Source organism: Manduca sexta, chromosome 20 (genome assembly GCF_014839805.1).
Source record: "Manduca sexta isolate Smith_Timp_Sample1 chromosome 20, JHU_Msex_v1.0, whole genome shotgun sequence".
Classification (NCBI taxonomy): Eukaryota; Metazoa; Arthropoda; class Insecta; order Lepidoptera; family Sphingidae; genus Manduca; species Manduca sexta.
Window position 1 is genome coordinate 3,845,662 of NC_051134.1, and position 24,220 is coordinate 3,869,881.

The 24,220-nt window shown below is 34.5% G+C and overlaps 1 protein-coding gene across 2 annotated transcripts in view; it reads right to left on the reverse strand.

Annotated features, from left to right (window-relative positions):
* Positions 1-24,220, reverse strand: part of LOC115445427 — a 112,478-nt gene that overhangs the window by 21,246 nt on the left and 67,012 nt on the right. For both annotated transcript variants that reach the window (XM_030171695.2, XM_030171703.2), the window contains exons 3-4: positions 10,555-10,583; positions 2,395-2,431 (exon numbers count right to left, since the gene is read on the reverse strand). In XM_030171695.2, the coding sequence (XP_030027555.1) occupies positions 2,395-2,431; positions 10,555-10,583 (66 nt within the window). The remainder of the gene's footprint in view (positions 1-2,394; positions 2,432-10,554; positions 10,584-24,220) is intronic.

Sequence of the window (24,220 nt, forward strand, 5' to 3'; positions counted from 1 at the left end):
GTTGTATCAAAGGTTGATTATAATTTACATTAGCCGTTTGTCCGAAGACAGGCGATAAATTACTAATAAAAAAATATTCATTCAGAAATTTTATTAGTTCAAGCAATTAGTCATAGCATCACAGTTGTTCTCGTGCAACAATTTGACAGTCTGCGCGGTGCCTAAACTTAAAACAAACGTCTATCAACCGTTAATATCAAATCTATTATCAGATTTCTGCGAGGTCTCGATACAATATAAGTGAAATTAACTAACTTACCACATGCACGTGCTTTATAATTGGATTGCAATCTCACAGTATTGGTAAAGTTCAGAGAGCGTTTGAAAGGCAATTTACAGGGATTTACGGGTTTAGAACTTCAAAGGTCTACGTCGTCTTTATGCGCAATATCACTGTGTGTTCGACATTGCAATTAAAATGGATTTAATACAAATACCTACTTTAAACCACTTGTGTTTACGTACAAATAAATCAGCGGGAGCTTATTAAATATGACTTTTCCAGATCTTGGTGTTTCCGATATTTTTTTTATTGCTTTGAATGACGAGATGAGCTTGCCGTTCGCCTGATAGTAAGCGATACGTCCGCCAATAAACAGTAGTAACTAGTAACATCATCAAACTCCTTGAATTACACAGTATTGTTTGGTATTCCACTACGCTCGCCATCCTGAGACGCGAGATGTCAAGTTTTATTATGTCCATTAGTTACACTGGCTAGAAATCACATATTATATATTTCACAATAATCACATATTATTTTTGTATTGTTCCTTTTTTTCCTAATCTTTTAATATATAATTTGCATGAGGAAAATATTTTTGATTGTTGATTAATTTTCAAAAAAACACATAAACCTCTAAATGGATCTGGTAGAAAATTAGGAAACAGTCTAAAATGCAGGACGAGACAAGTTCCGTTAAAAATATTTCCCAGAGGGAGGAGCTGTGAACGAAGGTTAGTATTTAATAAACACTGCTTTAATTAAAAGTTACAATACGGCGAGAGTTGTTGGGAAAATTATAATCTGACGTAATTAAATGAAACATCAAACATATTAATAATTAAACATGGAATAATGTGTAATGTAAATATTAATTTTGAGCTAATTAATGCTTGTTAACTTCATTATTGCGGATCCATTGAAATAAATAATATAATATACAATTGATCGCCTAGAAACGAAATAAAAGAAAATAAATAAAACTAACATTAGTTTAAGCGATTTAGGTAGGGTTGTAAGGCACTGTGTCCCCAAAATAACCGACAGTCGCCCCCATAAAGTTTGGCCGATAGTAATAAGGAACTTGCTCTGCTAAATAAAAAAAAAATAAAGAAAAAATAATTTAACGATTTACAAACAAAACAAACTAAAACCTCAATATAAATAATTGCTCATAATAATCCAACAAACCTTCGGCCCCTACAAACTCCAATGTAATGTAAAATTAGATTATTAAATTAGGACCGCGAAGGTTAGGCGAAATTCGCGTAAAAATTTAAGCACCTACCGAGGGGTCCTCAGACGCTCAGCCAGTCGTCAATGCGTATTTAATCAGTTTAATCGAGGGTTAATTGGCTTAATTACTGGATTCAGTTAAAGGAAACCCACTGATGAATTAAAGTAAAAATGATTATGTGAATTACTATTGAATTATTCTGTTATTTTATGTTATTGTTAATGAATTAGAGTTATATTTTGATATAGTATTTTAATCGTTTTGGACATGTCGTTTGAAATGAAAACAAACATTTAACTTCGCATCGAACAGACAGAGTGCGATTATCTTGAATTACGGGAGGCTATCGCACATTTTTCAATACCGATCTATGAGTCTAGTTTTTTGGCTGCGAATATGCTCGTGTGAATTTTTTTCACGGGATAAAAATGATGCCTATTGCTAAGAGTAAGGAAGTTTCCAATTAGTTCAAAACAATTCAAAAACGCTTTAGTAGTTCCTGAGATCAGTGCGTTCAAACAAACAACTCTTCAGCTTGATATTATAATACACTATAGTATATCTAATTAATACTTTCGCCCAAGCTAGTTACGCGCTGTTCTTATCTAAAACAAATGTTGGTGGTTAAAGCAAACATTTGTCCAAATACAGATGACTGAACGTGCGACCGTGATTCATAAATATCTCGTAATCGCCAGGCACCACTACGACACATTTGGTGATTACATCGTACATCACCTAAAAACAATAACGTCTAAACTAGAAACGAACTGAGAGACTGTGTTATATAAAAAAAAAATATGTTTCTGTTTCGTACAATATTTGTAATACCTATATATACATATATATTCCCACGTAACTATGTAGATTTGAATTCTAACTACATAACCATAAAGTTTATTTTTCTCAACATAGAAAAACATTTCACACTCACCCATTTTCAACTTTTCCAGTTGCTCGACAGGCACGTCCTGAAACAAAGGAATTGTTTGAAATTTTTCTTTCTGGGTCGTATCGATTTTATCGACACTTCAGCAGTTGTTTTATACCATTCACTACAAGATCAATTTTCACTTCGTTTTGATGTTCTATTATAGAAGACACTTTCTTCACGAAAGCTAACCAAGTATTTGAACATGATAAAGAAATTAGTAGATAGGAATAAGATTTTACTAACGTATTCGTGGTCGGAATCGCCGACCAATTTTAACCTATTAAGTAGGTGATCATTGGATGCATCCGCTTTCGACAGGTCCGTCTAGAAATCTTTCGGGGAGTCCACTGCTGAGCATAGGTTAGCCACTTTATGTGACTGATGATGATGATAAAGGAGGTAATCTTCGTGGGCGAGTGCTAGGAGGACGTTGCGTCGCGGAGGCCTCTTCATTAATAGGTTGAAATGTCAGCGATTCCAACTACGACTACATGAGTAAATCCGTGTTGCTATCTAGTAATTTAATGTCTCGCGTAAGTTATAATAATATTATGATGACGAAAAATTGAGATAGAAGTTAGTATTGCTGGTTCTCTTATATCGGTTGCAAGGACTGAAGTTGTAACGTGTCTGTAGGTACCAATTCAATGTGAGATTATGAAAATCGAGCATTGAAAAGAATCACTTTGATATAGTTTTCTCGTGTAGAAGATTATGGTCGGTATCAAGGCGGGTATAAAGTACATCCAGTTTTCTTCTATAATAAGAGCTTTAAAAATGTATTCCATCCATCATGAAATTCATATATTTTCTATGTACAGTCAGCCACAAAAGCAACTGATTCAAATCGCCAGTAAACTTTTTGTCCGTATCGACAATCGTTTTTTCACTTTGATAAACTTAAGAAGGTTTACTTTATTTTAGATGAATAGAAATGAATATTTCAATTCAAGTTAATGTGCCGCTCTTGTGGCTTACTGTACCAGTGTACATTGTAATCGATGTGCATGTGTGGACTGTTCTGCCTATTTCGCTTACATTTCTAATTTCTAATTGCTAGAGGTGCTGGGAGGAAATAATCATAGGGATAATAGAGAAATTTCATGATTCCTGAGAGGGTTGTGCAGTCATATAAAAATTTAAATTAATTTATTCCTTATTTCACGAGCCTATAAATGAACTGCTCTAAACTTTTTTTTTCTCTTCTCACTTTATCATGTACTGTAGTCTTTACCCTAAACTGATTGAAAAGAGCAACACCAGAGTTTCTTGCCCGTTCTTCTCTGGTGAAAACTGCTTTCCGAACTGGTGGTAGAGTTAATATTGACGGAATCTAAATAATGTATAACATTTTACAGATTCAAATAAATCATTTCATTTCATTTCATATTGCGGCACCGGTTTAATTGGATTTTTCTAAAATGATTGATCACGCAATACCACTTTAGTTTCCAATATGTCTGCGCTTCGCCATTTGCATGATACAAAATATATTTATAGTATTATGTAATATGAATAGTACATGTAATTTAGTATTATGTATGGATGATGATATCGAAATATACAAGTTATTTTTAAATACAAAGCCAACCTGCTATATAGGTCGCCTTGTTGTGATCACAATAATAGAATTGGTGACTTGTCGATATTTGATGGAGTGAGGTCAATATTTACCTATTTTATGGTATTGACGCGTAAACAAGCTTCATCTTGGTACCACAATAATCATGTATGGGTGGCAGGGGCGTAACTACTGCTGTATTATTCGTATCATTGATACGGGGCCCCTGAGCTCTGGGGCCCCTCTTGCCCCATGCCTACATTAAACTGCGCGGGAACCCAAAATTTTGCACTGCCCTGAAGAGCCCCCAACAAATATTGATATAGGGACCCTCAATGGCAAGCTACGTTACTGATAGGAGGATTAAAGATTAAAATCGTAACTGGTTGTTCGGACCTTCGCAAATCACTTACACCGTACGAAACTCAAGCTCAAGCAAGCTTGATGAACAGTGGTCCTACTCCGGTTGAGTCAAGGTATGTTGTAAAGATACAGGTTTTCTGTAAGAATCTGGCAGTTTATTAACCTGGGAGTCACAGAATGAGATAATTTGACCATATAAAACGCAATAACTAAGTAATTTGAAATTTACGACGATGTTCTTTAAAACTATAGTAGCTAATCCGTCTGTTTGATGTAGACTGATCAGCAGATCGCTGTAAGCAGACGAATTAATTTTAATTGCGTACTACATTAGACGTATTTAAACTAAGCCATCTTCAACCCGATTAGTTGAAGACTGGCTCTAAGCAAAGCAAGTAATTAGATTTAGTCAAAGGATTGGATTAAGTTTACGGTGACTATTCTTATCTGTGCAGTAGGCGTATTATCGTATCTTGAAGCAATCCAAGCCTGCTTTTATCAATTAAAGGCTTCTTCATTGACATTACCTAACAGTCAAAGCTACAGTTACTTTGTCAAAATGGGCGTTTGTTTTGTGGCTTTTACTTAAGCGATCTGTATGTTGAAGTAGGCGTTTTTTGCGAGGCTTTCACACCCACCAATACAACTCCTGTAAGCAAGGGTGAACAGTGGCACACATTTTGATGACACCGAGCGCGTAGCTCGGCGAATCGCTGGGAGCAGTAATCAGTCTTAACCCGCAAGTAAATTATATAAAACGATACGAAGGAGTTAGAAATATATTTTTCCACTTCCCTCCATGGCAAAGCGGGAGACAAAATTATGAAAAGATGCAGTATAAATTGATGAAACAGATGTTCTGGTTTATAATGTAGGTGTTACTTTCACTTCTAAAGTTCTTGAAACTGGCTGTAAATCTGTAAACATAAGTCGTTGTTATTGAATAATGATAGAAGTTTTTGCATTATTTATTGTTATTAGCTAAGATTTACCACTATAAATGTGAGGGTTCAAGCCTTACCGCACCAGCGAAAAGCGGGTTAGATAATTTTATTCTAATTAGCTGAATAGCCTAGTTTGGTGTGGAACGGACTGCCAAGACGAATGTCCACAGGTCAAATCCCAACGGCACACATCTCTGAGTTTTCTAAAAAATCATGTGTGTATTCTTTGTGAATTTATCGTTCGCTTTAACGGTGAAGGAAAACATTGTGAAGAAACCTGCACATCTGAGAAGTTCTCTATAGGAATTTCGAAGGAGTGTGAAGTCTACCAATCCGCACTAGGCCAGCGTGGTGGACTAAGGCCTAATCCCTCTCAGTAGTAGAGGTAGCCCGTGCTCAGCAGTGGGCAAGTATATAATACAGGGCTGATATTATTATTATTATTAATTAGCTGAATAATACATAGGTAAAATTTCGAAGGCACTATGTTCTTGCGGAATTAAAAGTTGGGTAGGTAAGTAACCAGTTAGATATACGGTCGCTACCACTAGAAATCGCTTCAGGAGAAAATCTGATAACTTTCTTTCCACAACAATTTTAAAGCTATTTATATTTTCCATTAATACACGAATAAAACATTCTCCAATCTACAATGATATGCTAGCTTACGTCTGCAAACACCCAGTTGAAGTACCAGCGGGTCATTAGCCGTCGGCATAATTGTCAACAGACGCCGAAAATATCCCAAATATCCAGCGCGTACTGACATCAAAGTAATAAAATCCTATTTGCATATTAAGAGATGACAAAATTCGCGCGAGGAATATTAAACTGGCGACTCTTAGTTTGCGGTTCGGTTTTATAGCAACCAAGTACAAACTTAATGTCAGACACGTGCAAGATGGTGCAATGTGTAGTCAATTTTATTGTTTTTTTTTTAAATACATATTATGTGTAACACTGTAAGTTTAATATAAATACAAATAGGTGGCACAAGCCTTGTCGATATCCGTCACTCGATGATATCGATCGGCGCTATCGACAATAGGAGTGACACTACTGGTTTTTTAAGTTAACAATGCGCAGTCCACTCACTTTCCAATCATCATTCAGGCGTTAAAACTAAACTATTTTTAGAATTTTATCGCGGTTTTATTCGGGGTGACGGGAGGGGACCTAAAGACTGCAAAGTCTTTGCAACGTGGGGAGAAAACTAAAATATTAAAACCGCGATAAAATCCGTTTTAATATATAACATTCGCGTAAACATAATTAGTCCATTGAAAAGTTACATTTGGGGTTGCGTTTTTTAGAGGACGCAATTTTATATTTAGCAAAACATAAATATTACCTTCTAATATTCCTTTAAATATTAGTAAATATAAAGTAGTCAGTTATACAACGTCCCGAACCATCCTTAGTAATCCAACACCCCGAAGCATCCGTTCTGGACTAAGCCGCTGACTATGCATCGTCGGTCCCAATTCATAGAATAAGTCCACACACCGTCTTGTACTTATTTGCACCATTGCAATGTGTAAAAAAAAAACAATTAAAATGTAGCCTATTACGTAACGCAATTCGGACGGGAGGGGAGGTCATGTAACACGTTACGATGCGTTAAGGGCGCAGGAGGGGGGATCCGAGCATGTAACATTGGATTTTTTATTTTAAAACAATAACAAAGGTATTTTAGCGATTTTCCGGTACTTTGCGAAAAAAATGTAATTTTAGAGTTACATTACTTTTTGAGAGGGGGCGGGGGCGTACAGGAAAATGCTACGACGCGTTACATAGAGGGGTGGGGGGTCAAAAATCTTAAAAAAATGCGTTACGTAATACTTGAACGGCCCCTTTGCATCGGCAACACATTCTTTTTTTATTTTAATTCACCCGAATTAAAGTTTGACTAATTAAGAAAGAAAGAAAGAATAATTTATTGTCGCGTTACACGTGGTGAATCCATATTATATATATATATATATATATATATATATATATATATATATATATATAACAAAAAAAACAAAAAAAAAATAAAGAAAAAAACCACTAAGTAATTAATTTCTATGTCCGAACCGCGACAAGTAGGTGGCCATCTCAGCATAAGTTGTGTTATGACAAGCAAACACAGCACTGGTTTTTAGTTATAAGTCAGATTTCAATAAACTAAGCAAATATACAAAATACTGTGTACAGTTTCATATATTTGGTAAAACTGCAGATGTACCGTCACTCGTGCGGTATAAATCACGTGCATCATACTACAGAATGCTGTCACGTCTACATTACATTGTTGCAGACTACTGCGACAGCTAGGGTTGTCAAAACGCTTGTTTCAAATTTATTATCTGTCTTGTATTATATGTACCGATTGAGTGTTGTGATGTTTCTATATTAATTAAAGACTGGTTTAAATATATGTATATAGATATCTGTATCTTTACATTACTTACCTGATAAAGAACGTTAAAGGTAAGCTTAGACTAGTAAGTTCTCACTAATATATTGCGCAAGAACTTCTAGATAGTTTCATTAGTGACAATATTGCAATAATTCTATTCTATATGCCCGACCCGCCGCAAACCCGGCAAGCTTCAAGATTTGCAAAATTCAGCTTGCCATGATTATTTACAATGTAAAAATTGCTTGCGGAAGTCAATTTCTGAAAGTTTTCTTGCTAATCTTGACCTCGCTTAAGCTTCTTCATTAACAATGGCTAAGTCACCTAAAACGTTGAGCTCAAAAGTTCAGCATGGTCTTGCAGGACATAAATTTTCATGAGATGTTAAGTCTGAACTCTCAGTAATTTAACTGTAAAACACAGTTGTAATGTCTGATGGTATTGTAGCTATAGATGTCCAAGTAATTATACTTGTACTATATAAAACAATAGCATTAACGAATCAATTTAATATTTTAAATCAAATAATACTCGACTCAACAATGTTTACAAGCTATTTTATGCTACAAGCTTTTTAGTATCCATTAAACATAATATTTAATAGGCCGTTTCTACATAAAATTATCACAAGAAGTTTTTACAATAAAATCATATTTCAGACATAAAACGCAATCTGTTTATTTTATATTTGTAAAACATCCAACAGTCAATTTCTCCGTTGAAATAGTCAAAATTATCATTACTTTTACACAGATATTTACCATTCTTTAACGAAGTTTACGTTTTAGCTACCTTTATCTTTGTTACTTTTGTAAATAAAAAATTGTTTGCTAAAAGAAGCACATGTTACGTGACTTTCCGTTTTTGGCAACCCTATTGCCGGTAGCGCCGAGTAATGGAGTGCATTATTAACATTCCGCGCTGAGCGCCCGGAATTCCGACACGTTGCGGTATTCCTGTATTTGTCTATCGTAAGACTTCTACAGTTGACGTATGTCTCTGTCTAGCTTAGACTGGTGCCCTGAAAAAACCGGAAACTACTTTCGGCTGTTAGAGATGCGTGTTTTTTATACGGGATTGCACGTTGTTCAGTCTTACTTATAAACTTGTTTTAGCGTTAAGAGGTGGTTAAGAATTACTTAAATAGCTGTCAAAAACCTCACCGGTTTCCTAATTTATACCTTATTAAGAGGCAAGATGGCGGGTTTTGACTTACAGCTGATCGAGTAAATTTGTGTTTTAACTAAGCATTACTTTGCGATTTTTTTATAAGTAACACTAATTGTGCTTATATCGTGTTTAAATGTAAGATCCCATACAATTCCCATCGCTATTCTAGGTCGATTAGTGACGTAGAAAAAGAACCCATTTTGAAGTATTGTGTTACAACATTTTTAAATACGTTGTTATTAATACAAATTTATTTAATATCAGTACGTTGCAGTGGCGGTGGGTGAAATTTACCGAAAGGGAACCCGATACAACATATAGGTACTAACTAACACGCATGAATGGGGTCTAAAAATCTTTTAATATTTTTTTAAAAAAATGGGGTTTCAATGAAAATCAGATTTTACATAAATATTTTTTTTTTCATTTTTTTCATTTATTAGGGATAACAAACAATAGTACATTATATTTTTTACAGTTTTTTACATATATATAGTGATAGTTAAATGTACTACCCACAACGCTATCCACGGATTACTTATAAATAATGATTATAGCAGTGACTTGATAATTTAAGATACATTGCTTATAAGCTAAAAATGTTCTTTGTCCAAATAAAGCATGAAAAAAAAAATATATAAAATTATAAAAGGGAAACCTGCAGGAATCAGAATATACCCTAACGGACCCTTAGCCACTGGTAGGTTGACTGGTACTTGTTTATATATATTAAATGGTTTATTATGTTACCAGTACCGTGGTATGCTGATAAAGGTGTAGACCGCTTTCATGAAAGATCTCGTACAAAATGTATGCGCAGTACGCTTGTCGGCGAATGTCAGAATTTATGTAACGAAATTACAATTTGCGGCGGAATTGTATATTTGACAGATACCGCTGCGCGATAGATTAGTTTCTGCGCAATTTCATTAACTTTGCCTTTAGAGATAACATTGTATCTTATAGAGGAAGTCACAAATTTATAAGAGGTCGTCACATTGTACAAGAAAGAAAGAATAATATTTTATGTGTCATGGACACGGCACATGTACAAAAATATTAAATAAATAAAGAACACTTTAAAAATATAATCATAATACATATTAAATAATTTTATATATAAGTAGGTAATATACAATGTGGTGCTGCATGCCGTGGCTACAAAACTTAATCCTCAGATTGCATGAGCCGGGATGATACCATTCAGAAAAAGGTCACTGCCATAAAGGCTTTTGTACAGCATTTGATAATTGTGAGATATACTAAGGTCCAATTATTTATACCCTCTTTTTTGTCTCATGCTCAAACATCTCTTCAATTACTATTTTTTCTGCCTGCTTCTGCCTTACGGTCGGCAATGCAAAGTTCTTGGCAGAGTGGATGTATGGTCTTACTATTATATGACCTACCAGCGCGATTTCCTACTTTCTCCTGTAAAATATTGCTGGCGAATAGTAACAAATTTGAAATCCCAGCGGTCTCGAGTAATATCATTCCGTGATAAAAAATTTCATATCGAAATCCATGTTTCATAAATTCAGAGTAGATACGAATGTAATATGAATATTTCTAATTTATTTCATACGCAAGTGAAATTAAATTGAAAGAAAAAATATTCCGATCAAACATCCATATCGAATTCTTGATAAAGCAGAATTTGTTCATCGAAGCGTTAATTGAAAACGTGCTGAGACGTGTTTGAGTAACGTTTCACTTACCGACTTGCCTTCGAAACCCTCGCCTCGGCCTGAAACAATAGAATATACAATTAATTATAATTTGTATTGCCTCGTATTTAGTTTTTTTTTTTGCAGTAAGTATCGTGGTGGTGATGGGCAGAAAGAAGTGGCTGTGGGGTGGATTCCCAGATAAAGATAAAAAACTCACAAACATCAAGCCTTTATCTTCGAAGGAGTAGGCAAAGGCACCCACTTTATGTTAGTTCCGTCGCATGATGTGTGTGGGCAAAGTCATGTCTGCCCCGTGACCTTGAAGGCTGCAAATTCTTTGAATTGATAGAAAATCTAAATATAAAAAACCGTGATAAACTGCAAAAACCAGTTTTATTTCAATGTATAACATTCGCGTAAACTTAAAAAATTAAGAACTATAAAGTTAACGTCTTACGCGAACATATGCGTAAACTTAATATTGTTACGCAAAATGTTGACTACACCAACGAGTCGGATCATGCTTCACCGACCTTCAGGCTTTGATCAACTATCGCAGTCGGATAAACAGCATACATAAAAGGTATTTTACAATAGTGCCCGCCCGTACATCGGAGCAATCGCTTTAATCGCCGAAGAGAATGATCCAATTAGGGAGAGGAAGGTTTAATCGTTTCATACGGTGCTGTTTTAGTAAAAGGCATTAAAGCGTCTTTTACAACAGTGACATATTAATCTGATGATTGTCACCGCTCTTTAATTTTACATCGGAGTCTACATTACATATTTAAAGAAATGATTAGGTATTTTTGATCTTCCGGTAATGCCAGTGATTGCGCGAGAGCTACGGGCAAAGAACTGTTACTCATGTGGACGTATAACGTTGAAGTAGGAATACGAATCGCACGTTGAAATTTCTGTTTAAGTTGGACAGAAAGACACGTATCTAAAATTGTAGTTAAACGAAAATATGGCCAATTTCCAACTGTAAGTTGAGTTTTGTTACAAGGGACAACACAGATAATAAAATGATAATTTAAAGTTTTTTTTAGGTTCCTATGTCAAAAGCCTAATACATCAAAAGAAACTCTTATAGGATCAGTTTATTGTCAGTCTGTTTGCCATGATCTTGATTCTCAGGAACGGGTAAAGGTATAAAGTTAAATTTATATCAAATACCTAGCTCTATAGTCTCTTTCATCAGTGAAAGAAACAAACGTGTAAGTCAACGTGATCAAAAGATATCGTTTATATCGCATATTTTAAAATTTCACAAAGAAATCAAAACCTATAGGGTACTTTCCGTTGACCTAGAATCTCAAAATGTTGACAAGAAGCAATGTCTTACAGCACATTTTATTATTTATTATAATTCAATGAAAGTTTACAGCACTTAGCCAAAACACTTACATCTAACAATATAATCTAACTCTAAATCTAACAATATTATGACAGCGATAACAATAAAATAAAATTCAAACTAATAACAAAATAACTAAAATTATTTCCAACACTTAACTTACTAAGGAACATTTTGAAGCGTTTCTAAATATATAATATATTTAAAGATAAAAATCCAAAAACTGTAAATATGTGCTCTAATAACAAAAAACGAATTTACTGTTACAAACTATTTTTTTGCGATTGGTCTGACAGTGTTTAGAGCGCACGGTAAAGTTAAGTATGTACAGATCCCAGACCGCGTGAGTCCTACTTCCAGTTATACGGATTTTGTAAGGTACAGACCCTTAAAAATATTAATTAAACAAAGTAAACGTGACAGAGTTGGATGTTCATTAATTGAAAGGGTCACTTTTCATTTCACCTGACATTGTTTTGAAGGTTTTCGTAGATGAAAACTCTTTGTAATATTGATATCCAGTTCAGCGAATTGAAATTAAATTTGGTTATTTACGTCCTGCGAAGCTCTGATATCAAAGAGGACAAAGTGATGTATTTTTTGTATTAATCTTGATATCTTTTCATAAGCTTAGTGACATTGACCTGCGGGGTCGCTGATCTTTTTACTACTGCTTAACGATATTATTTACGTAGCTAAGTATTTTTTGAAGAGCACCAAATCTGGCTGTTTTGGATTACCAGGTATATTTTATTAAATACATTAATGTTGAAAGCAAAAAATAAAAAATAAAAATGCTTTATTCATCACGTAGGCGAACATAGTTGCACTTATGATAAGTCAAGGTACATGAGAATATTCAATTATTACTTAATTAGATTAGCTTATATAAACAAAGACAATAAAATAAATGAAAAATATACTTAGTAAACAAAGAAGCCAGCTCGGGCTGGCAGGGAAGAAGAAATAAAATTATGTATGTATGTATTTTTAAATAAGCAATAAGGGAGAAACGCGTCGCGATCCTCACCGGTGAGGACAATAAAAGCCCTAACCTAGCTAACCTACCAGCCTTTCACTAACTACCTAAGCGATGACTACCCGAAGAAGAAAGGCAGAAAGAAACTCCGGGCTTTATTTTTGTCATCAATTGTCTATTCATTTATAATATTGTTATTAAATATATATATATTTTTTAATAAGTCTTTTCTATACAAAGTCTGATTAATTATATAAGCTAATACACGCACATCACCGTAAAATTGCGGAGAAAATCCACATAAAAGTATTTAGCAATAACTAAAAACCAACGAGAAAAAAACAATAATACTAAAAAATTATAAAAACTATGAAACAGTCAGTGTACAGCGTGCATACGCCTACATTTACAAACATAATATTTTCATTTCATATTTTGTCGCAGATCTTGGTCAATATAATTAAGATTATAAATTTTAAGGCTGGTGCAACAAAATGATCGGTCGGTCGTCTATTATACATTGATAATTCAATGAGTCAATATAAAATAAAATATGTCACATAAATTTAAAACTGTTACCCAGTATAATGTCAAAATTGTAGAAAGGTACACATGAGACGTTTATGTAGTTAATTTATAATATTGGCGTTAACATAGGGTTGGACAGGGTGTGCAGGACTGTTTTTCCAAACCGTCTGATCATCGAGGTAATCCTTTACATTATAATACCCCTTTGACATTAATTCGCGCTTAACATGACACTTAAATTTGTAGCCGGGCAGATTGGTTATTTCAAGAGGGATTTTATTATAGAATTTGATACAATTCGCTAGATAAGATTTATTTGTTTTACAGAGCCGGAAATTTGGAACAACTAGTTTATTCTTATTTCTAGTGTTCAAACAGTGCAAGTCACTGTTTTTCATAAAAGTACCTAGGTTCTTACGGACATACATAATATTTTGAAAAATGTATTCAGCTGGCAAAGTCAGTATATTCACCTCCTTAAACAGTTCTCTAAGGGAATCGCGAGACCGAAGGTTATAAATTGCACGAATCGCTCTTTTCTGTAAAATAAAAATGGTCTGCAGATCTACTGCAGTACCCCACAGAAGAATGCAATAAGACATAATGCTGTGGAAGTAAGCGAAATATACTAACCTTGCCGTAGCCACATCAGTTAAATATCTGATCTTCCTAATAGCAAAGACTGCAGAACTCAATTTACTCGAAATTCTTTGAATGTGGGGTCCCCATTGTAATTTCCTATCGATAGAAACCCCAAGGAAGACTGTAGAGGGTACTAATTCTAGTTTATTCCCGTCTAAATCAATATCAGTTCCATTAATCTTGTTCAGTAACGAGAATCGAACACATTTAGTTTTGCTGCATTTAATAGAAGATTATTGGCAGAAAACCAGTCAGAAATCAATTTAAATACTTTATTTGGCTCTACAAAATTTCCTTCCCTTCTATTTAGTTTAAATATTAGTGAAGTGTCGTCAGCGAATAATACAACTTCAGCCATTTTGTTAATAATGTACGGTAGATCATTAATATAAACTAAAACAGAAATGGTCCCAAAATTGAACCCTGGGGACCCCAATCCCAACTGTGGACCCTGCAGAGGAAACGTTGTTGATAAAAACTTTTTGTTTCCGACCCGATAAATATGAAGATATTAGTTTAAGCCCTCCCCCTGATGCCGTAATAGTGGAGCTTTAAAATGAGGGTTCCATGATCAACGCAATCGAACGCCTTGGAAAGATCACAAAATACCCTAAAGCATCCTGCGATCCCTCCCAGGCATCAACACAGCTTTAACTAATGCACGTCCTGCATCTTGCGTGGACCTACCCTTTGTAAAACCGAATTGCCTGTCATGTAGAATCTCATTTTTATTAAAGAACACCAGCATTTGATTAAGCATTAACTTTTCGAATATTTTACTTAAAGCTGGTAAAATAGAAATAGGCCTATAATTGGAGGGGGTGTTGGAGCAACCAGTTTTAAAATTGGTACTACTTTACTTATCTTCATAAGATCAGGGAATATGCCGTCTCTTATGCAGCAATTAAAAATATCAGAAAGGATTGGGGCGATGCTAACTATCACTGACTGCAACGCTTTAACAGACAAACCCCAAAGATCTTCATTAATGTTGAAAGCATTGAAGTTATATGAGGTTTATTTAGTGCCTAAAATGGACAAGCACGATGTTGAATCAAGCTTGTAACTCAAAGTTCTTATGAGATTTTCTTTTGAAAAGGCTGGAACGTCACGTTTTTTAAGTAAATTACGCCAGTGGCTTCAAACATCTAAAGAAAGTTACTCGTTATTTACAAAGTATCTCATAATCTTTTATAATAATGAGTTTGATACAATTATTTATGTTAAGCACTCGTATCGAAATTAAAAATTTATAATTTTGCAAGTAAATAAATAAACAACATAAAATCTATATTTTTTTCTATTACGCACGCTACTTTATACCTTTGAACTGATTATGAAAAATGCAACACTAGATTTTTGGCCCATTATTCGGCGGCAGAAATTGCATTCTGAATTGGTGGTAGATAATAATTTACTGACTTTAAATATTGTTTAACATTGTATATATTCGAATAAATAATTTCAATTCATACCGATATAATTGGTATAATCAAGTATTAAAAATTTTACAGCCATGTACTTATTATTAAATGGTATTATCATTATTCAGTGGCTAAGGGTACATATAACCCGATTCTTGCTTGTTTCCCTTTCCTATTTTCATCATCATCATCAACATCATCAGCCACATAAAGTCCACTGCTGAACATAGGCCTCCCCCAAACATTTCCAGACGGACCTGTCGAAAGCAGCCCGCATCCAACGTGTTCCTATTAATACATATTAAACATTATTAATTAATTAATTAATTGCAAATCTTATTTATACATATTAGTACCTATATAGTGAGTCGGATTCTCTATCGGATATATTTCACCCTTCGTTATTACAAGTATTAGTAACATGATACAATTTATTGACTAAAGTGACCGACGAAAACAATCTCAGCGCTCCCTAGTCATCTGATGGAATTACCGCTTCTATAAATAGTTTATCTATACAGAAGGGAAACATAATAAGGACGCCCACACATCGGATTATACCGTGAAACATTAGGCTTCGCACAGCCAAGCGAGATCATGGGGCGGAACGGCGTTTTTATCGGGGTCAAATCTTTATGGGATGAGATATCGAGAATTGTTCGGGTGGAAAAGTTCTGGAATGTTTGCGCAATGATATATTATATTTATCGCATATTTTCTTTAGTAACTTAACTTTAGTATAGTAGAAGTGGCAAATACTTGGAAGTGGGTTTCTATCTGCGATGTTAAGAATAAACCTGGAAATTAATAAAGTAATTCCTAGGTCTAAAACTACTGATTGAATATAATAATTTACTTATTTAATCTTTAACTAGAACTGTAGAATGAAATGATGTATAAGTGAACAAAACATTACTTATTATAATTATATTAATATCTTGAACTATGAATGCGCTAGGTGGTTCCACCCCCACTAAACACCTTGAGTACGTCCGTGGTGTTACCTTGTTTATTGCTTTATCACCGCTATTTATGGGGTGTTACTGTAGAAAGCTATTAAGCCTTGTATAATCTACTTTGCGTCATATGATACGGTATTAAAATGCTCATCTTGAGATCTACGAGTTTTAATTAAGTAAGTAGTACTACCTGGCTTTAAGATTTACCTACTTAAAAATAACTAAAATGAGAATTTATTTTCATTAAGTATTCGATTGTCAATCTTTGTCTACGTCGTAGACTCTATGGGATCTTAAATCTTGTGATGTTAACAAACCATTTTATCCTTATTTTAAATAGGTATTGTTTTAGTGTTCCAAGGTGGCTTATATAAATATGGAGGCTGAATTTAAACCCATAATATCACGTGCCATTGTTTATAACGCCTGTAAGTGAAGCTTTCCCGTGACCTAAATTTCTACTTCAAAACAATTCGAAAACAAAACACTGTTACACGTTAATGTAATAAAATTATATGTCAGATAACATGTAAAATTGAAAGCGGTAAGTAATAACATTTAAATGTGTTGAAATAAAACTATTCGTCAGATTTTATCGTGGTTCTTTATATTATAATGTTTCGTCGACGTTTCTAGAATGTTGTAACATTCATGGTCACGGAGGGACTGAGGTGTTGGTCGTCCGAAAAGTCAAAATTACATTTTACAATTGTGCAAAATTAAATAGTTTTAGCTGTTGACGCTGACGATTTACGCAGAATGATTTTACAGTGTTTTAACACTATATAATTATTATAATATAAAAAACCGCAATAAAATCCGAAAACATAATTTTATTTCAATGTATAACATTTACTTAAACATATTAAATCATTATTCAAATGTGTTTTATTATTTTGTCAAAAATATTTTCCAAATAGGTACAAGTACTGTAGGACACACTACTACATGATTAAGGAACAAGACAAAGAGACAAGAAGAGTAAGTACTATCATATATGGCCGAGGCTGAACAATTTAAACTTTAATTCTCATTTCACCTCAACTAATACTTAATTATGTACTAGAGACGCATTTCAATTTGTATAAATCTAGAAAGATGAAATCACAGCTTCGTAACATAAATAAATTAAATATTAACCACGTAAATGATCCAATTACACGTAATAATCGCGAAATTAAGCAAACATCTTGATGTAATGAATAGACGCCAACATCGTAAGAAATTTACGAGCAAACATAATCTCGTGACAATACAGCTCGGATTGATCCTGACGTCACCACGCGTATGTAGGTCATCGGAACGAATACCTTCCAGGAGGATGATTTCGCTATTTTATTTTCGGATATTTTGTTATAGATTCGAACACCATTTCTATAAGGGCGAAATAGTCAATTCATTCATAACTCAGACTCATTTATGATACAAATCCCTTCTAAAATAAACGAAACCCTCTCAGTAATGGCGGAGCCCCGTGCTCATGTACAATACAGGGCTAATATACAGGATCATTTTAAAATTTGCGAAAAGAAACCATACTGATGTCTTCTTATCTTATTATAAGTCATTCTAAATGTAGATATAAAAATGTAAGTACCTACGAAATAAATATGAATAAAAGTCATCAAGTCCAACGAAGAGAATTTGTCGGAGCGGCAACATCATACTTTCAGTCAGAAATACACTTACACACCCAACATATCCGCCCTAACTTAAAAATTGTTAGAAAACTAATACCGCGAATTTTGGCAAAAATATTAGTATGCATGGATGATTTTGACATAACGTTAGCAAAGATTAAGACGATTATATGGTTTCATTTAGTAAGGGAATATCAAAATAACCCTGTATAATTTATATCCCCTCCAAACTGTAACACAACTTTAATTCCACGCTACTGCTTGAAACCATGATGAGGAGCAGCGATACATCAAACAAAGTATGCGAAAATTCATCAGGCTATCCAGATACTTTCGAAGATACCAGATCGAGTATACGGCTTTTATGATTCACCACCGCATAAAATATAGACTAAAAAACCGGCGCTATTATTAAACACGTTCCACGTCTCGAAAATAAGATTGAATAGAACAAGCATCGCTTTTAGCGTGAAAGGTAATACGTTTATAACGCAAAGCCAACAAAATAAAAACTGCCATTCCCTGAAGGTGCCTACGTGCTTTATTATTGACTACGCTGTCGCCGCGCATGCAAGAATTACCACATTTTTATATCAACTCTCTTAACATCATATAACAGTCCTCAACAACCATAGTGGAATTTGATTATTTACTTCAAAAACTCTAAGGCGTTAGCCTTGCAATTGCAAGTCATTGCACAACCTTAGAGTTTTGATCACTAAATATGATTAATGTTAAATATGTTTGAATCATAGTGCCGTCTTTGTTAACTCTTAATGAAAGACAGTGACAGCAGGAAGTCTTAAATATGTTTAGCGCTAAACATGTTTAGTAAGTCGTTACCGAGCTTAGAGGCTTTAAGAACTAATTCTCGACACAAGGAGTTAACATTTATGTATTTCGATTAAGAATTACACGTTTTATCTAGAATTTGTGCCAGATAAGCCTTTAATGTTTCAATATTTTATTTGTTATAACTACGCCATGATATTTTCATCCGTTAAAGGCCTTTCATGCAGCCGGTACCATAATAACCTAGTTTTATAAAAGAAAATATTATTAGACAGTTTCAGTGATAGATGTGTGTGGGTGTTTATAATTAATTAAAAGTATGTTAAAGCTATTACACATTTTCTGAAAACATTTTACTCCTTCGCGGGAAGTGTTAATAAAAATAGAAACTCATTATTCATTGCTTAATGTTATGATAAGTAAATGGTCACACAATTTTAAAAGGTATTAAATTTATATTAAGTATAGAGAATGTTATGTACTTTTATTTATCCATCTGATATTGCTAGCACTATTCTAATGTAGGTCTTGTTTATTTGCCAAAAAAAAAGAATATTCTGAAATCCTTATCAATATTTTAAATGTGAAATTATATGTGAATGTGGGGTACTTAATAGGGTAAGGAATTTAGAAAAAAATTCACATTATCATTTGCGCTGCAAAGTGACAGAATACTTCTAGCATAAACATGTACAGATTTTTTATTTTATTCTAAAAGTGATTTTCAAACGAGTGGCAAACGACTATTGCAGATTTCTTCGAAAGTTTGAGTTCAGACTATATTTATACCAAAACTCCGGCAATTATAGAGCCTACAAAGTTGAATCGCAAGTACACATTTCTCGTAGTTATCCGTTGTGATAAGATTTCAACAAAATGGCGAATAAATTAAGAAAACCCCATATTTAAATACTCATGCAAAACTACTTTCTATTAATTTTTAAAATGATGTTCTATTAGATTAGAGAACTAATTCTACCAAAATTTATATTTATATCAGTAAATAATAATCTTCCGACGATGGCCAATAGATGGCACTATTACCAATTCCAATTTCGATTTATAATATGACGCGGCACGAAGGCCTCCACCATTAATAATCCCATTGACGCTACAAATCAATTTGGTTCGTATAGAGCTGAGGTATAGAGCTTGTTCCGCGTAATACACGATCACTAATCATCCAGTGACAATCTAGCTGTCAGCTTCCTAGACTATACGAAACGTGCACGAACTTTAGGTGGTAGCATGTAACTGAAATAAAAGTCTGTTTTCATATTCACTCGGCCAAAGATTTTTATTTACATACCTATATCACGTGTGTCTTCTGCTTTTCAAACTTGACATTGGCAGAATTGTCGTAAAAACGATACAGCCAAAAAAAAATGATTGGTGTGAATAAAAAAAGAAACTATCCAAATCTATACTTTATTCATTATTTTTATAAAATTAAAAAAATATATATTGTTTCCGACTGATTATTTACAGAAAACATGGGCAGAACAGACATAAACCTATGTAGTATGTACGATCCTATTAGACGTTCATTATGATATTTGAATCGTAGTATTGTAATTTTAAATTCATCTACTACTTAATACGAGCCCATTCTATGTCTCATGATGACGAGCCTACATAGGACTAATTACTGTTTGTGTCATCATGATGCAGTGACTTTCTTCTCTACTCAATCATTTGTTTAAAAAAATATAACATCAAAATAAAAAATAAATAGTGCATGGCAACCCTATCAAAAAACATTTAAAACACGCCATAACAGCTAATTTAAACCCAAAACTTATGCCCCTAAAGTTGGAAGATGTAATAAACACAACAGTTCGTTCTGAAGACAAAGTTCATAATCTAGTTGTAAAACAAGATACGATATTGTCCGCATCTAAAGTTGGATTCGCTCGACTACTCTTACTTAAATGTAAAAATGTTTGATTGTTCACCCTTTTTCACTAAATTCAAAGAGTAGGACGTTACTCAATTCGTCGTATTGTAGTTTTGTTGTAACATATTTATGTACATGATTTTAATGACGTTAAAAATCTTTCACATAGTCAAAATCACATGAAAAATAGTATTTTGAATCACACCTACACTAGGCGATTACATTGAAAAGCCTAAAGGTGAACGACGTAGACTCACTAACTCGGCAAATAAAATTTCTAAGTAAAATATCATATCTGGAAAAAATGTGACATTAGTTTTAGCGTTTTATTATCTAGATACTGTTTACTACCAAACCCATTTAGTTTAAAAGTTAATAAACGAAAAAACACTTCATCAACAAACATTTACGATTTTTACTGGATTTTGGTAGAAAACAGTACTTACATAATAAAACGTTAAAAAGTGAATATCGCTATTTTTTCAGATGCGATAGTTTATTTGGAGTCATCGGTTTATTGGAAACTGTACTTTATTTACAGTCATCCTAGAGCTGTTATTAACGCAGATAATACTAAGGCTAATAATAATGCCACCAGGCTCTCCGCAAACACTTGCCAGGATATACTTAGTGGGGGGATCAGGCGGGTTTCCGTTCACGTAAAATTTATACTTTCATGAAATCATAAACAAGAAACATTAAGATTTACTTGTTAGAAAAACCTTTCAACAATGTATAAGGCCTAATCGGCTGTTTTGGATTCGTGTATTGTAAAATGGAAGATAATGAAAACGAAACCTACCTTAATCATTTTTTTGGGTTTGATTTCAATTATTCATTTCATTTTCACAATATTATGAGCCTTGTTACTTAGCTTCATAGTGATAGTCTAGGTACGCAAAGACGTATTTGTAAATAGAACAGATTTTTAGTCAGTTTTCGTTTTGTATCAGCCATTACTATTACTCAACATTGGCAAAATCATAGATAAACGGTGTAAGCTATAATATAAAAGTAGAAGAAAAAATAAAACCAACTCGTCAGTTGTCACAATGATCTACATATTGAAAGGTTCTCGAAGTTATGAGAAAACTATCACAAGTACTACACATTTTACGAGCTGGGTATGCGGAGCATATTCGTCAATGCCTTCGGCGTTTTTCATACTTTTGATCTTTTAGACATTTCGCACGTACTTTGCTCCCTACTTGCTAATACCACAAATATTATAAAGACAAAAGTTTATAAAGTATGTTTGCGATAGAATATTAAATCGGTGATAGGAATCAGGTGGAGTTTGATATGCAGGTAGATTGTTTATTGTGGAATACTGCAAAGATCATTTGGTCTGGGAAGAAGCTAACACAAACAGAGTCGAGATAGTTTTTACAAACATAAAAAAAAAAAAATATTTAGTAATCAACCACGGTTTCAGTGGCGAAGGGTGACATTTTGGCGAAAGGGAACCCGACATATTATAGCTACTGCTAATATGTATAAATGAGATCTGCAAATCGTTCTAATGATGATTTTATATAAATTACGAATGAGAAGCTGGCATGAGTCGGGTTATGTGGCCCTTTGCCACTGCACAGTACAATAATTAAGAACTGATACATTATGAGATACAAGAACAGACTACAAGCAAAAAGGTGAAGTGTGTAATAAGAATGACGACGGGAATAAATGCCAAGAACATGTGGCATCGAACCGATCTAATGAAATAATAAAGTACAGTAATAAGTAATGAAGATTTCATTATTCTGTCTAGAGACATGCAGTACTTGAATACATCGTGTATTACGTCTTGCGGCTGTTCTTACAAATTAATTAGAGAAAAGACTGCTACAGCGGTTAGTTAATTGAATATAAGAGTGGCTCATCTACTTCTTTTTATTCAATGCAAAAAAGATGCAAGTTCGAAATCATAATCACTTTGTTTTCTGTGGAAATGTGGCTTTAAATAAATAATCAGTTTTAGTTTTATGTAATTTATATTATGTCACGTTTATTTCTATAGTCCCTAAGATTTCATGTTAGTTAATAGCGTTACTAAATGAGGCTAACAGTGGTAGATACTAAATTCAAATGAATTGTCATCACCAATAAAGTCAACTATTGTTACTTGTAATTTAAGGGTGGGTGTTACATATTAGAGGGTAGTTTAAGATTAATTCTCGATAACTGTATAAATTCGCGGACGGCCCGACAGCATGTTCTCTTTGCACCTAATAAATAGTAACAAGTATGCCGATTTTGTATTTATTACGTACAACTTTATTATTGTACTTACTGTCATTCCTAACCTAACTTGATAGGTAAACAATTGATGCCTCGGTGGCATAGTTGTAATTGTTATACATTAAGGACTATCGCGCTGAGGTCCTCTGTTTGAATCCCGGATCAGGCCAAACGAATTGTGTTTAGGTTTTTCCATCTTACAAAGTACCCAGCCGCTGCTTGGAGTCAGGACCTTTTTTTTTATTTTTTATTTTTTTTGGTTTCGCGGAGAAAGTTCCTTATTACTACCGCCCAGCCTTCGTGGGGGGCGACTGAGCGGTAATGCTGGGGTAACCGTGCCTTACGGCCCGGCGTTGAGCCGCCCGGATTTGATGGTGACCTTCGGGCGACCGCTGGGCCGAGTCCCTAATCCTATATACAGCTAACCTATGCACGGCCTACCAGCTAAAACTCCGCGGTGGCCCTCTTCGGCGCATTCGGCCGCGGGCTTCCTCTGACGTTGAAGTGTCTAGTCTGCGACCGCAGCCGCCCCTGCGCGGTGCCGCCTTGCGGCCCGTCTCCTATGGGGGCTCAGAAGCCCCGCGCACCGAAGGACGCCCTCGGCGTCTACGGCAGCGTGATGCCAACTACACACACTGCCTTCCAAACCGGGGTTAACCGACAAATGTGCAAAGATGCACAGAAATGCACTAGGCCGGACAGCCCCCTGCTGCCCGCCGACGACCCCCTTCGTGGCCCCTATTAGTCGCCTCTTACGACAGGCAGGGGATACCGTGGTGGAATTCTCCAATCGCCCCCATTCCACAGGGCGGTTGGAGTCAGGACTGCAGACTTTTAAAAAACAAAAAAAAAATCACTAAGAAAAAACATAAAAATTATGAAATAGTCTTACAAATAGTATTAACAATTGATGCGATAAGAAAATATTATGATGCACTTCATAAAATGTCTTATTGTCCCTTATCAGATGAAAGACGGGTTTATAAATAGGCTACGGGAGGAAGTTACCAACAGAGCTAATCGCCAGATAGTTTGCGGTAAGCCGACTGCTTCCGGGCCGGTAAATAGCTTCGGCCGGACTTTATGCGGTTAATGAACAACCAATATTGTTTTTTGCTGGATCTGAAATCAAGGGTTACGTTTTTATTTTAGTAATTTTAGGCCAGCGTGGTGGACTGAGGCCTAAGCCCTTAGTAGTAAAGGCTAATGCTCAGTAGTAGGACAGTATATAATAAAGGGCTAGTATTCATAT